Below are 12,392 nucleotides of genomic sequence, written 5' to 3'. Positions count from 1 at the left end.
CATGTATATAGATATATATATAGATACTAAATATATGTAGAGGTATGTTTATGTATTTTTATATATTTACATAGCTATAGACATATATGGCTGCATATATTGTATATAAATAAAATACAGACCATGTGTATATATTTACTTTTATACACATATATGTGTACATATATGTAGTCATTTCTAATGGCCAGAAAAGCTTTTCCAAGGATTCTATAAATACCTTATCCAGAAATGTTCCAAGTGGTGAGAGCAGGGAATACTGGGTTGGCAAGAGCCTGTAGTAAAACCCCATCTGAGGCTGTGCTGAGTGCATAGTGTGGCCCTGCATGGAGGGTCTGTGTCCTGCCCAGACTTCCTCCTCCCCAGCCATGACTGAGGGGAGGCTTTAGGTTTTAGGTTGTTAAATAGGGGAGGTATGTGCCCCACGGTGCTGCTGGGGCTGGGCTTCCTAGTTTCCCCAGGCTGTGTGGGGCCACTGGGCCCCCCCCAATCACCTGCATGTCCATTCTCATTTGTCCTGATGTCCATTGCTCCCCTTTTCTCCCTGTCAATGTTTGGCAGGGGAAACTTTGCTTTCCCTCTTCTTTTGGAAAGCACTCAGCTGCTGGAGGAGGGCAGCTTCAATCCAAAGAGGCATGTGTGGCCTCTCCTAAGTCCAGATATCTGCAGGATTGGTGACAGGCCTGAGGGCAGTTTCCAAGTCCCGGCCTCCCACGGCGATCTGGACCAAGCCCTCTGCACATCAGTGCCTGGATGGAGGGATGGATGCACGGATGCAGCTCTGGTGCTCCTTGCTAGAGTTCCTCTGTGAGGAAACGCCAGCACAGAGCCAAAGGCTTTGCATTTCTCCAGCAAAGACACACCTAAGGGGATTGGAAGGGATCCCAGCAGCAGCCTGGGGAGGGTCAGGCACAACCTGACTCTTCTGGTTTCAGAATTATGCGGAGATGTTACTGCTGACCATTGCAGCTTTCCTTCAGGAAGGAGTCCATGGTGCTTTTTTTTCTCACTGATAGGCACGTAACTCACTTTAAAGGCCAGGTCTGGTATAAATGTTATTTGGTGCTAAGGCAGGAGTGTGTGCCCTGTGCAGCCTTCTTGTCCTGGAAACCATTAGGAGGACAGCTGCATACTTGGATATTCACACACAAACTATCCGCTAATGTAATAGTCCCAGTGGAAAGTTTAGTGCTTGGGAATATTTTGTGGATTTGAGAAAAATCCCAGGAGGATTTCTGGCTTCATATAGCAATTGCTTTTTGGCAGCTTTGGGATAGATGTAATCTGGTCCCCATTTGTGTCCTGAATTTTTAAATGGAACAGCCTGCCTTCTACTCAGGGCAGAAGTAGAAATAGGTGGAAGTAGAAAATAATAGTAATAAGAACAACATTACCTCTAAAAAAATAAATTCTTAGGGCAAATTTTCTGTCCAAATGCTGCATTTAGGAAATGTATGTGCCCATTTTTGGTCATTTTAGTGACTCTTTGAGTAGGTGAGATGCTACTGTGGGTGTAAATTTCAGGTGGATCTGTAGAAGCCAGTGAAACTGCTCCAGGTTTGGATTGGTGCATGCGAGAGCAGAGTTTGGCCACACGGTAAGGTGTATCCCATTAGTGGTGGGACGTCTTGCAGCATTTGCTGGCTTCCAGTGGCCTTGTCCAGGTCAGATGTGTCCCACCACATTGTGTGGCTGTGGTTTTCTGGATGCATGTCTGTCCCGCATCTTGAAGTTGTAGCATGTCATGTTTGTGCAAACCAGGCAGTGGCAGCCAGCATATGTCAAGGCAGCGCCAGCCAAGGAGACAGGTGATCTACAGGGGTATGCCACGTCTCAAGGACACATAGCATGGGGTTAAATAATTGAGCAGCACTTGGGATTATCTGCTTTGACCATGTTGGTTAACACAAATATAAACATGCTTTAGACAACAGTAACTCCAGTGATCAAGTCTCAGGGTGGAAAATAATGACATTGTTAATTTCATTTAATGAATTATTTAATGATTTTAAATGCTTTTAGTGAAATTCCTTCCTGTGGCAGCTACCTGGGACAGACAGAGGGTCCCTGCTAGTGACACGTCCCATTTCCTGGGATGTGTCCTGCTTGTGACCAGCAACATTTTGAGTCTGGCTTTGGATGGCTCCACACTGGTGGCTGTTGCTGTGATTTTCCCTGTTCTAAATCTGAGCTGAGCCATCTGGGAGCAAGAACTACAGGCAATTATCTTGTTAGCACTTCTACGTACAATACCTTTATTAAATTTCTGCATTTTAAAAGTGGCTGAATATAAATTGCATGTAATGTTTTAATAATGGAAGGATCATAATTGTAATATATATTCTGGTGGGAAGAAGGTTTAATTTCTTTTTGCTTTAAGTTATGACACTTAATTGTGCAAAGATTCTGCTTAGTGTAGGGTTATCTTAGAGAAGAATGAGCAGTTCTTCACACAGATCAAGTGAAGAACTGTACATCCCTAGGATGGTTGTTGCTTGTGTTAAAAAAATGGAAAGAAACACTCTAGAAATCCATACGATAGAGTTCAATGCCCGCCTTTTCAGTTAGAGAGTACTGTACAGCCTTTGTACTATTTTTGTTCTGTCCTTATCCCAGGCTCCTTTGTACACTGCAAGCTTGTGGGAATGACTCAGGGAGAAAGCTATTTAACCTAAAGGACACCACTGGCAAAGAAAACCAACATAGATGGATAAAGAGCAATGTCTGTGACTGTGAGTGGGAACCAAGAGGAATATTTGTGTGTGCCTGAGGAAGAGAGATCCCAAAACCCCCTCCAAATGGGATGAAAAAAATTTCCTCTTCTTCAGGATGCTGTTTATTCAGTTCAAGAAGGGAATTTTATAACTTAGTTGCTTGAAGTAACAAGGAACTACAACTGAATGATCCACAGACCTAGGTCCTATTTCACTTCTGGTTAATTAATGGAAGGGCTTAAATATCGGAGTGACACGGATCATGCCAGTGCTTTTCTGTAATGTGATCATTCTTAAAGGCAGTAAGTGCAGCAAAATTTATCATGGCTTAAACTCCTGCTCTACAAGTGTCTTGTCTGTAAGTTGTAGATGATTGATGATTTTGCTTTTTTCCCCCAGTGGGAAAAGATTTCCTTACTTAAGAATTTATGTGATGCATTTTTATCTTGGAGGGTTTTTTATTGCTTGGAAATCAGAATTTATAGTGTAGTGAAAACGTCTGCAGACAGTTGCTGGGCTGACAAGTTGTGTGACTGTAACAGAAGTGTTGTCTCACTGGCAAGCTCCATGTCACCCTTTGTATTTCATTCTTTTACTGGGAGTTTCTTCCCCTACTTTCAGCTCTGAATAATACTTATCCTTTCATCTCAGAGCAGCAATGCTGACATGAGCTGTCATTGTGCCACTGGCACTTTGATCAAAGCAAATGTTTCAATTATTGATTCAATTCTTCGAATAAATTTGGGCTGGATGTATTTGTAGACTCAATGTTATAGCTGCAAAGGCAAACGTGTCACATATATGGAGAGACCTTAAAAATGCACATATTTTTGCAAAGCCTAGCACAGCTTCCTTAGGAATATGCATCTTTTCCTCCATCAGGTGAATGCCCAGGTAATGTTTGACAACTGGAGGTGTGATGGGAATACTCTGCCTGTATCCTGCCTCTCTTCTGGGGTGTGCCTGGGTCAGGGGGGAAAAACCAGTGTGTTATTCTAGCATTACAAAACCTGTTACCATCTGAGATGAAAGAGTGGTGATGGGCACTGTTTGCCCCTACACGCCACATACCTGATTTCCATCGGGGAGGCGGGGAAGTGCGGGCATCCGAGGGGATCTCCCGGGGAGGCAGGCTTGGCTCCACTCTTGCCTGTATCCATCTGATCTCATGCCAGGTTTGGGAGCTGCTTTCCAAGCACATTTGCTTTGCTTCTCTCATAGGCTTTATTCTCCCCTGCTTTGGTTTTTGCTGAAGGGAAGCATATATGAAAATAAGCATGTGAGGCTGAAGTTCCATGGAGAATGTTCATCCTTGTAGGCAGTTAAATTTGGACGTGTTAGCACAATTCTTTGGGAGAGACGGGGTTTGGCTGACTTCATTGCCTAGTCCCATTAGTCGTGCTCGTGCTTTCTTGAACAATGCACTTTCTGGAGAGTGAAATGACAGTACCAAGGATGGGTGACTCCAGAAACTCTTCTTGAGCAGGGGAATAGCACAATGTGGATGCTGGAGCTGATACTGGGATGAGGATCTCTTTCCCCAGAGCGGTGAGCTGTGGAGGCGTAGCTCGGTCTGATAATCCTGCCAGGCACAGGGGTGCAGCTTCTCTCGCTTTCATGTGGGAAATGAGAGGTGCTGCTCACTCACATCTGGTGTGCATTATGCATGTTGAATTTTCGTCCTGCAAGATATTGCTCTGCTCCCATGGAAATGATACTAGTGATGCTTGTTCAGTCCTCGCAGGGCTCAGGAGCCCTGGCCGCGGATGCGAGGTTCCCAGGCAGAATTATGGGGTGTGAGGATGAGTCAGCCACCCCAGAAGTGACCTAGAAAACTTGTGCATTGACTGGGGAGCTGCTGATGAAAAACAATCACCAGTGGCTGCCTGAGCCCCTGCACATCCTTGGAGCTGTGGCTGCAAAAGAATCCCAGCGCTGTTGGAGGTACCAAAAGCATCCCTTGTGGCATTGTTAGGAGTCCAATTTTTATACTTAAACCAATAAGCGAGACATGTGAGTTATTTTTTTCTGTGCCAAAGGAAACTCAGATCTTCCTCCCAGCTTTGGGAGAGTGGCATGACTGTGTGGTTGGGGTATGGCAATCCCTGCTCTCAAGACTGGGCCAATGCTTAGGAGAAAAAGTGGGGTTCATGGGCCAGGATGCACATGGAGGGGTGTCCAGCCTGGACAGAGGGTTCCTGTGACCCACTGTGGGGACTGATTGGTGCACCCTGGGCAATTCATGGCACAGCCTTCGTGCAGCTCCCTGGGCCATGGACTGCTTTACTATTCTTTTGTTATTTCCCTTAAATAATTCTCTTCCTTTTTTGACCTGAAATTTTTATGCAGCAGCAGGGCAGAGAAAATATTTAAATGTCGAATAAGGTGTTTATCCTCCTTTTCAGCACGGCTGCGATACAGAAGGACAGATGTGGGCTTGGAAATGATGTAATTTTTTTCCTGTCATTTTTGGACTTCTCTTACATACTGTGGCAGGATTTATAGGAAAGTGTAAAGCCTCCTTACTTTTTAATTTCAGATGATTGCTTAGGATCATATGTGAAACACCTCAATCTCTTTTGAACCACTTGGTCAGTAGAGTACAGATTGAAAGAGAAATTTTTGAAGGTCAGCTCTGTGGTTTTGTTTGGCTGGGTGGCTTTTGGGTAGTAGAAGAGGAGTCATACTTGCCAGCAGCATGGGCTGTGCTGCGGGCAGCCGCATTATGTTACCTGGGTGGCCAGTGGGTGTGTTGCAGAAACTCATTACCTGGGCTCTGCCTTGAGGTGTTTCCTCTAAATAGCAGCAAGCTGTGTTTTCACAACTGGCGTCTCCTGGTGTTTAGCTGAAGACAAGAGTAGTAGTACAGTTTGCTGTAAGAAAACCATCTTCTCTAACTGTTTTTGTAAATTTGTTTCTGGGGGATGCTGTTACTGCTTTAAAAACATGGCTTTCCTCTCATGTCACAGCAATGAGCTTCCTATGTGGTTTGCTTTAGATCCTTTTCAAAACCAGACTGAAGCCACATCAGAAACAGGAAATATTTAAGTGTTGCTCCACTGTCTCTGGGTCCTGGCTGACTGTCTGGTGTTAATCTTAGCAACTGATTCATTTGAATAGTTCTGAATCTTCAAATGAATTGCACTGCTGTGCAGTAACCTCCAGGATAATACATCTGCTTCTGTACAGTGGAATGCATGCTTATCTAAAAGTAAAGGAAAATAAATGAATTGGTGTCAGGCGATCACTTAGATGTAGGAGAGTTGGTAGAGATGCAGAAGTGAAGGCCTGGAGCAGCTACCCAATTTAGCAAGAACTGAACTGGGCCAGAAATATGCTCATGTCTTATAGAGATGGCTGTAAGAGACACTAGATACAGGGCAATTGAAGGCATGATGTCTGTGGGCTGGGCTCCATCCTGGCTTTCTGGGCTGAGGGGGCTGGGCTGGCTTTGGGAGGGTGAGAGCAGAGGGCACAGCACAGCTGGCCACTGCCTGCAGGCACCTACAGGCATGATAAGGTCAGTCCTTCTTGGCAGCGGCTGTCACAGAACATGGGGCAGCAGCTGCAGCAGCTGTGGTTTGTGGTTAACTAGATATGGGTAAAAAGCCATTCCCCAGGGACACACCCCTGGCAGGGTGATGATCTTCATTCTAGGTTGCTCTCAACTGGCTTCTTAACTCCTGGCTGCTGGGCACTGCTGCTCTGGCACTAGGAATCAGTTATAGGGATGAAAATTGCTCTTCTGGTGACCATTGTAGAGGAATGAGGAGGTCTGGGAAAGGAGCAAGTCCCTAACCATTGGATGGGTGCCTTGCACCATGTCAGAGCTGGATGTAATAAAGCATTTCCCTTCAGAGAGGGGAACTGGGATTTGGAAGGCTCTAGTGACAGCAAGGGGAGAAAGAAAAAAGGCTTGTGCCTTGCTCCAAATGGCTTGTGAGGTTCCACTAAGCTTTCAAGTGGTGCCTTATTGCCCATGATCTGGATTGTGGCTGTGTGCCAAGCACTGATCTATTGGCAGCTGTTTTCTGTGTTACACAGAAACTGGTTTTCTGTGTCAGTTACAGCTGACATTTTATTAAAACCTACTGTGAATGAACATAAAATATTGTTACATCATTTTTAACATCATAAAACATCATGACATCATTTTATGGTGATAAAACATCAACATGGGTACAGCACAGTCCAGTAGTTTCTGCCTGGATTGGGGCTACTTGATTTTGACTGTAATATAACAGAGATCAGAAACTGAGCAGTTTGTCAGATACTGGCATTTACCAGTCCTGATTTTAGTAGAATATTGCTCTGCCATGACAACCAGGGACAAGTGGTTAGGTGAGAATTTCTGCTCCTGTTAAAGAAAAAAACATGTCTTTGTTCTCCATCTTGTAAAATTTGAAGCCAAGGGTGCCTACAGACTTGAAATGCAGAAGGCGAGGCTGCAATTTTACTAACAGTTTATTTCTTTTGAATTCTCTTTGGTGAGTGGCGGGGCCAAGCTGTCTGCTGGCTGCCCAGGTTGCCTGTAATGCCTGAAGCTGCTTGTCTTCTTCCTTGGGTGTGCAGGTTTTCTTTGCTTCACCCCAATCTATTTTTTTTTTCATAGAACAAGCTCGGGTTTGAAGTGCGCTTGTTGCATACAGGATTCCAAATTCCAAGGCAGGACTGTGCGTGTGGAGGAGCAACGAAGGGTGTTTTTAATCCTATTCTCTACCAGAATAGGCCAATAATTTTGGAAATTAGTGTACTTGAGATTTTTCTTGGGTCTGTGTCAGCATCAGCACAATTTACAGACCAGTCTCCTGTGCTTGTTTTCACATACATATATGGCTTAGATTTACTCAAGCAAGCAATCTTTCCCTCTTGCTTTCTAAATATAGATAACTGCCATACACATTCATGCATAATATGAATGGTAAAGTGATGAATTCATTAACATTTTGCAGAAATGCCTATTTCCTCTCCTCTTGGCACAGAAGAAAATAGTATCTTCGTGCCTGTAGAAATGACAGGCTGGATCCTATCCCCCTTGTCATCCCCCTGCTGCCTTGCTCCATGCAGTTGCATGGGGCTAGCAATGACCTGTTTAATATAGGCAGGCAGCATGCAGTTAGCTGAACACAAACCAAGCAGTCAGGATTAATAAATCCAGGTCATTCATGGATGGCTGTTTTTTCTGCAGAGTGGGGTGCTGTGGATCCCTGTGCTTGTGGGCTTCCTGCCCCACAGGGATGGCCAGATGCACCACCAGTGCCGCTTTGAGCACTCTGCCTCCTGCTCAGGCAAGTCCTTGGCAGGTGGCTGGGGTTAGAGATTGATGACCATTCCCTTAGCCTAAAACCTGTGACAACCAGTGGGATGAGTGGAGAGTGAGCCTGCTGTGTGCCTGTTGTGCCAGGGTACTTGCAGCCAGAAGATGCTCATTTCCAAGGTTTGAACCTCAAGCAGCCTCTCTTTACAAAATGAGTAAGTTCTCAGAAAAATGAGAAAGTAAAAATCACAAAAGCGTAGAACAGACCAGGTTGGAAGGGACCTCACAGATCATCTGCTCTAACCTTTTGAGGGAAGGAGACATTTAGATGAGGTTATCTAGGACAGTGTCTAATCACATACTGAAAACCTCCAGTGATGGGGAGTCTGCCACCTCCCTGGGGAGGTTGTTCAGTGAGTGATTGTTTTCGCTGTAAAAAGTTTCATCCTTACATCAAGATAAAACATCTCTTAGTGCAACTTGTGCTTGCTGCCCCTTCTCACTGTAGCTCCTTGTGAAAAGAGACCCTCTTTCCTCTCTGTAGCCTCCCTTTAAATGCTGCAAGACTGTACTGAGAGGTCCCTCACACCCTTCTCTTCTCTGGGGAAAAAGGACCAAACTCCTTCTGCCTTTCCTCTCAGAACAAGTTCTACAGCCCACTGATGATTTTTGCAGCCCTCCTTTAGAACCCTGTACACTCTGTGTCTTCCTTGAATTGTAGGATTATGCCAATGTCATTTGTGGCTTGAAATATAGGGTCAAGCCAATGTCATTCCTGGCTTAACACTGCTGTGATGCGTTTTGTATCAGTTTGTTAGAACAAGCACTCCTGAGAACAGATATAGGATGAGCCTTGTTTGCCAAGTTGCAAGCAGAAAAGGCCTTAATGCTGTCTTAAGTGCTGCTCGGCAGAGACTAAAACAATCTCTGTATTATCAACAATGTTTCCAGCACAAATCCAAAACATAGCCCTGCAGTAGCTACTGAGAAGAAAATTAACTCTGTCCTAGCCAAAACCAGTGCAGTGCAGCCCTCAGTGTCTGTGGGATGCTGGGGCATGCAGCTCCTGTGCAGTTGGTCTGCAGCACAAATTCCCATGGCCCTCCAGCTACATGCGCTCCTTACCATATTAAGAACATCTGGACAAAGTGATTTATAAACTCTCTCCCTTGATAGCACTGGTTGTATTTTCTGTCTCAGCAATTTTCTGTATTGCTGAACTATTACTCATGAGCAGGTTTTGTGGTAAGACCTTTCCCAGACTATAGTCCTATTTAATGTGTGACCGTGTCCTCACCTTTCCTTCTTTTTACCCACTCCCTTGTTCAGTTTTACTATGGCTCTGTTGATTTCATGTCCTGAGGCTGTGCCTTGATTTGTGAGCTTGTGACTTTTCACTGTCAGCTCCTATAAACCTTTCTTTGTACCTGGACTGAGCACCTTGTAGGCCAGGCTGGGTCAATGCATGAAACAGCACTGGTGACTTGGTGTTTTGCCTCTTGTTCCCCAGAGCCAATGTGTTATTTGGGAAGTGCAGACTGAAGAGTTGGTTTGCCCACTGGCCTCAGAAGGGCTTCTCAGCACCTAGCCATGCTCAAGAAATTTTTTTTTGGACTACTGTCATGAGTCATGGCTTCACATTTTGTCATTCATGCGGTTTCTTTACTGGCATTCCGTTCTTCTTTCTTACAGGCTCCACATCTGTTTGTTACAAGCCTACCAGCCCAGTCCAGGTACTGGAAGACTCTGGCTTTCTCTACCAGGATCACCAGTTGTTTGCTGGCAGGCATGAAGTGTCCCCGCTAACAGCTGAAGTGATCAGTGCCAAAGAAAAAGCTGGTAAGTGCATGGCCACACTTCTGTATGAACGCACTGCATTTACTTCCAGGTTTTTCCCAAAGTATAAATTGAGCAGTTTAAACCATTTACAAGTAATATTTAGAGAGTTGAAGGCCAGCTTTTCATTCTTCGTAGAGTCAAAGTTACCTTTGACTTGTGTATTGTGACCCACCATCACTTGTCATCTGTATTTGTGGAGGATTCATCATTTCCACTTGTCCTTCAGGACATGGTTGCTTTTCAGTGCACAGTTGGACCAATTTCCATGGCTCTTTTGCTGATGGAGCAAGACCATAGGCACTGTGGAAAGCTCACTGTGGTCAATCCTTCTGGACTTCAATAAGAGGCAATTTAAAGTACACCTCCCAGATAAAAGGATTATAACATGACTAGCACAGAAGTGGAAATCCTGATGTATTATAAAAAACTGCCTTGATTGTGTGATGTTGGCTTTATCTCCTTTCCTCAGGCTTTTCTCAGGCATTGTCTAACAACCTAGACTGTAAACTTTCTGATGTGTTAGGGAGACATTACTTGTCTGTGAAAATGTCCAGTGTGGTGAGGCTTCTGTGTACTATGATAACATGAACAAAGCAACAAGTTTGCTGTAACTGCAGGGGCATTTAAAGCAGCTGGATACATGGCTGTTGAGCAGACAGGTAGATGGAGTTGCACTGGGTGTCTGTGCATCTTCCTGCCTCAAACACCATCCTGAGGAGCTGACAGACCCTCTGAGGGCTGGTGGCCAGACTGCAACCCCAGTGGGTGAGGCTGGCAGGCAGATAACATTGTTTCAGAGAAAGAGGAGAGGTGTAGCTCCTAGGGCAGGTGTGGAATGAAACAGCCTGGGAATCTTCTATCTCTCTTGAGCCACACAATCATCTTTAAGGCTTTGCCACAGAAATGTTAGCAGAAATGACCTCTTATCATTGCTAAGAGTCAAAGGCTTTTCTTTCCCTCTGGCATCTGGGTTGTATATAAGTTATCCCACAGCATGTGTAGCAACTGATGAAACCTCAGGGAAATGACCAGACCTCAGGAGAAAGTTTGCTTTTAAACTGCTTTCAGATGCCAAGAAACATATGTAAGTCCTGACAAACTCCTCTGAGAATTGGGAACAGCAGGGGAGAGAAAGTTGCCGAGAGTGACCTCAAGAAACCAGACTGCAGAAAGCACCTCCTTCTTGCCTAGGGACATTGGAAGACTCTCTTCACTTTTGTCTGCACTGGAGTCTTTCAGAAGCATTTGTCTGAGCTCAGACAGTGTCCAGATAGACATCTTACAGCACCTTTGGGATGGAAGGAGGGCTCCGGGAGGGAGGGATTCCAGAAGTCTCAGCCATGGTTAAATCATAGAATATGCTGAGTTGAAAGGGACCCATTGGGATCATGAAATCCAACTCCTGGCCATACACAGAACACCCCAAGAATCACACCATGTGCCTGAGAGCCTTGTCCAAATGCTTCTAGATGCTTAGCTCCAGGCAAGCTCCACTGCCTATGTAGTGCAAACATGGTGCCGTTGACTCTGAATGACTTCAGTAGCCTGTGTTAGGGTTGTGTAGCTAATCTGTCTGTGCTTTTTTTTTAAATGCTGGCATTACATATATAACCATAATACCTTCCTTGTAAAATTGCAACAGTTATTATTGACTCCCTTAGAAATAGTGTTTTCATCCAGAAGGGAAATTGCTGTCTTAGAGGAAAATGCCAGAGCACAGATTATTCTCCAACCTTTAGGACCATTTCATTTTCAGTTCCATTTCACTGTTTTTCGGTGACACATCTTACATTTTATTTTGTCATGGCACACAGTTCACTTACACCTTTGGCCATCAAAAATACAGCAGTTGGTGTTGCCGTGCAGGCTGCCTCTGTAAGTTGTGCAGGCTATCTCCAGGGAGAGGTCAAACACTGGAACGGGCTTCCTAGAGAGGTGGTCAATGCCCCAGGCCTGTCAGTGTTTAAAGAGGCATTTGGACAAGGCCCTTAATAAAATGCTTTATCTTATTGTGAGCATCGAATTGGCCAGGCAGTGGGATGAGATAACCATTGTAGGATCCGATCCTATCCTATCCTATCCTATCCTATCCTGTCCTGTCCTATCCTATCCTATCCTATCCTAACCATGTTAGAAAATACCAAATTTCTCTGTGACATGCAATGTCCCTTTTTGACTTAGAGGCAGGTTCAGAGCTGTGGGCACTGGACGCATGGAATATTATGGAGGGGAAGGCCAGGGAGGGGACTGGAATGTGTTCCTAGGGGTCACTGCCAAACAGAATTAACGTGTAGGGGTGGAGGATGAGCAGGGAGCAGTGCTCTGCCTCCTTTGTTGGCTTCCAGCCATGTCCCCTGTGCTCCCAGGGTGTCCCCTGCACCATGGGGGTGCATCCTGGGCATGGGGTCACTGTTGTGGGATGTAGGAAAGGAAGAAACAGCAGGGGGAATTAGAGCTCCTGGGCAGCAGAGCTAATGGGTGCCTTTCTCTCCCTGCCCAGCCGAGGAGACCCTCTGCACCCTGCGCCCACCCAGCTTCCGCCGTGTGCCAGAGGCGGAGATGCGAGGGGCAGAGGGGTGGCAGCC

The 12,392-nt window shown here is 45.3% G+C and overlaps 1 protein-coding gene across 1 annotated transcript in view; it reads left to right on the top strand.

Moving 5' to 3' along the window:
- AMOTL1 (angiomotin like 1) overlaps positions 1–12,392 on the top strand; it is a 65,668-nt gene that overhangs the window by 12,692 nt on the left and 40,584 nt on the right. The window contains 3 exon segments of the mRNA XM_031066059.1: positions 9,661–9,807; positions 12,308–12,379; positions 12,382–12,389. Of these exon segments, the coding sequence (XP_030921919.1) occupies positions 9,661–9,807; positions 12,308–12,379; positions 12,382–12,389 (227 nt within the window).

This window comes from Geospiza fortis, unplaced genomic scaffold (genome assembly GCF_000277835.1).
Source record: "Geospiza fortis unplaced genomic scaffold, GeoFor_1.0 scaffold16, whole genome shotgun sequence".
In the NCBI taxonomy this organism is placed as follows: domain Eukaryota; kingdom Metazoa; phylum Chordata; class Aves; order Passeriformes; family Thraupidae; genus Geospiza; species Geospiza fortis.
Note: the sequence above shows the minus strand (reverse complement) of the source record. Positions and strands in the feature narration are given on the sequence as shown.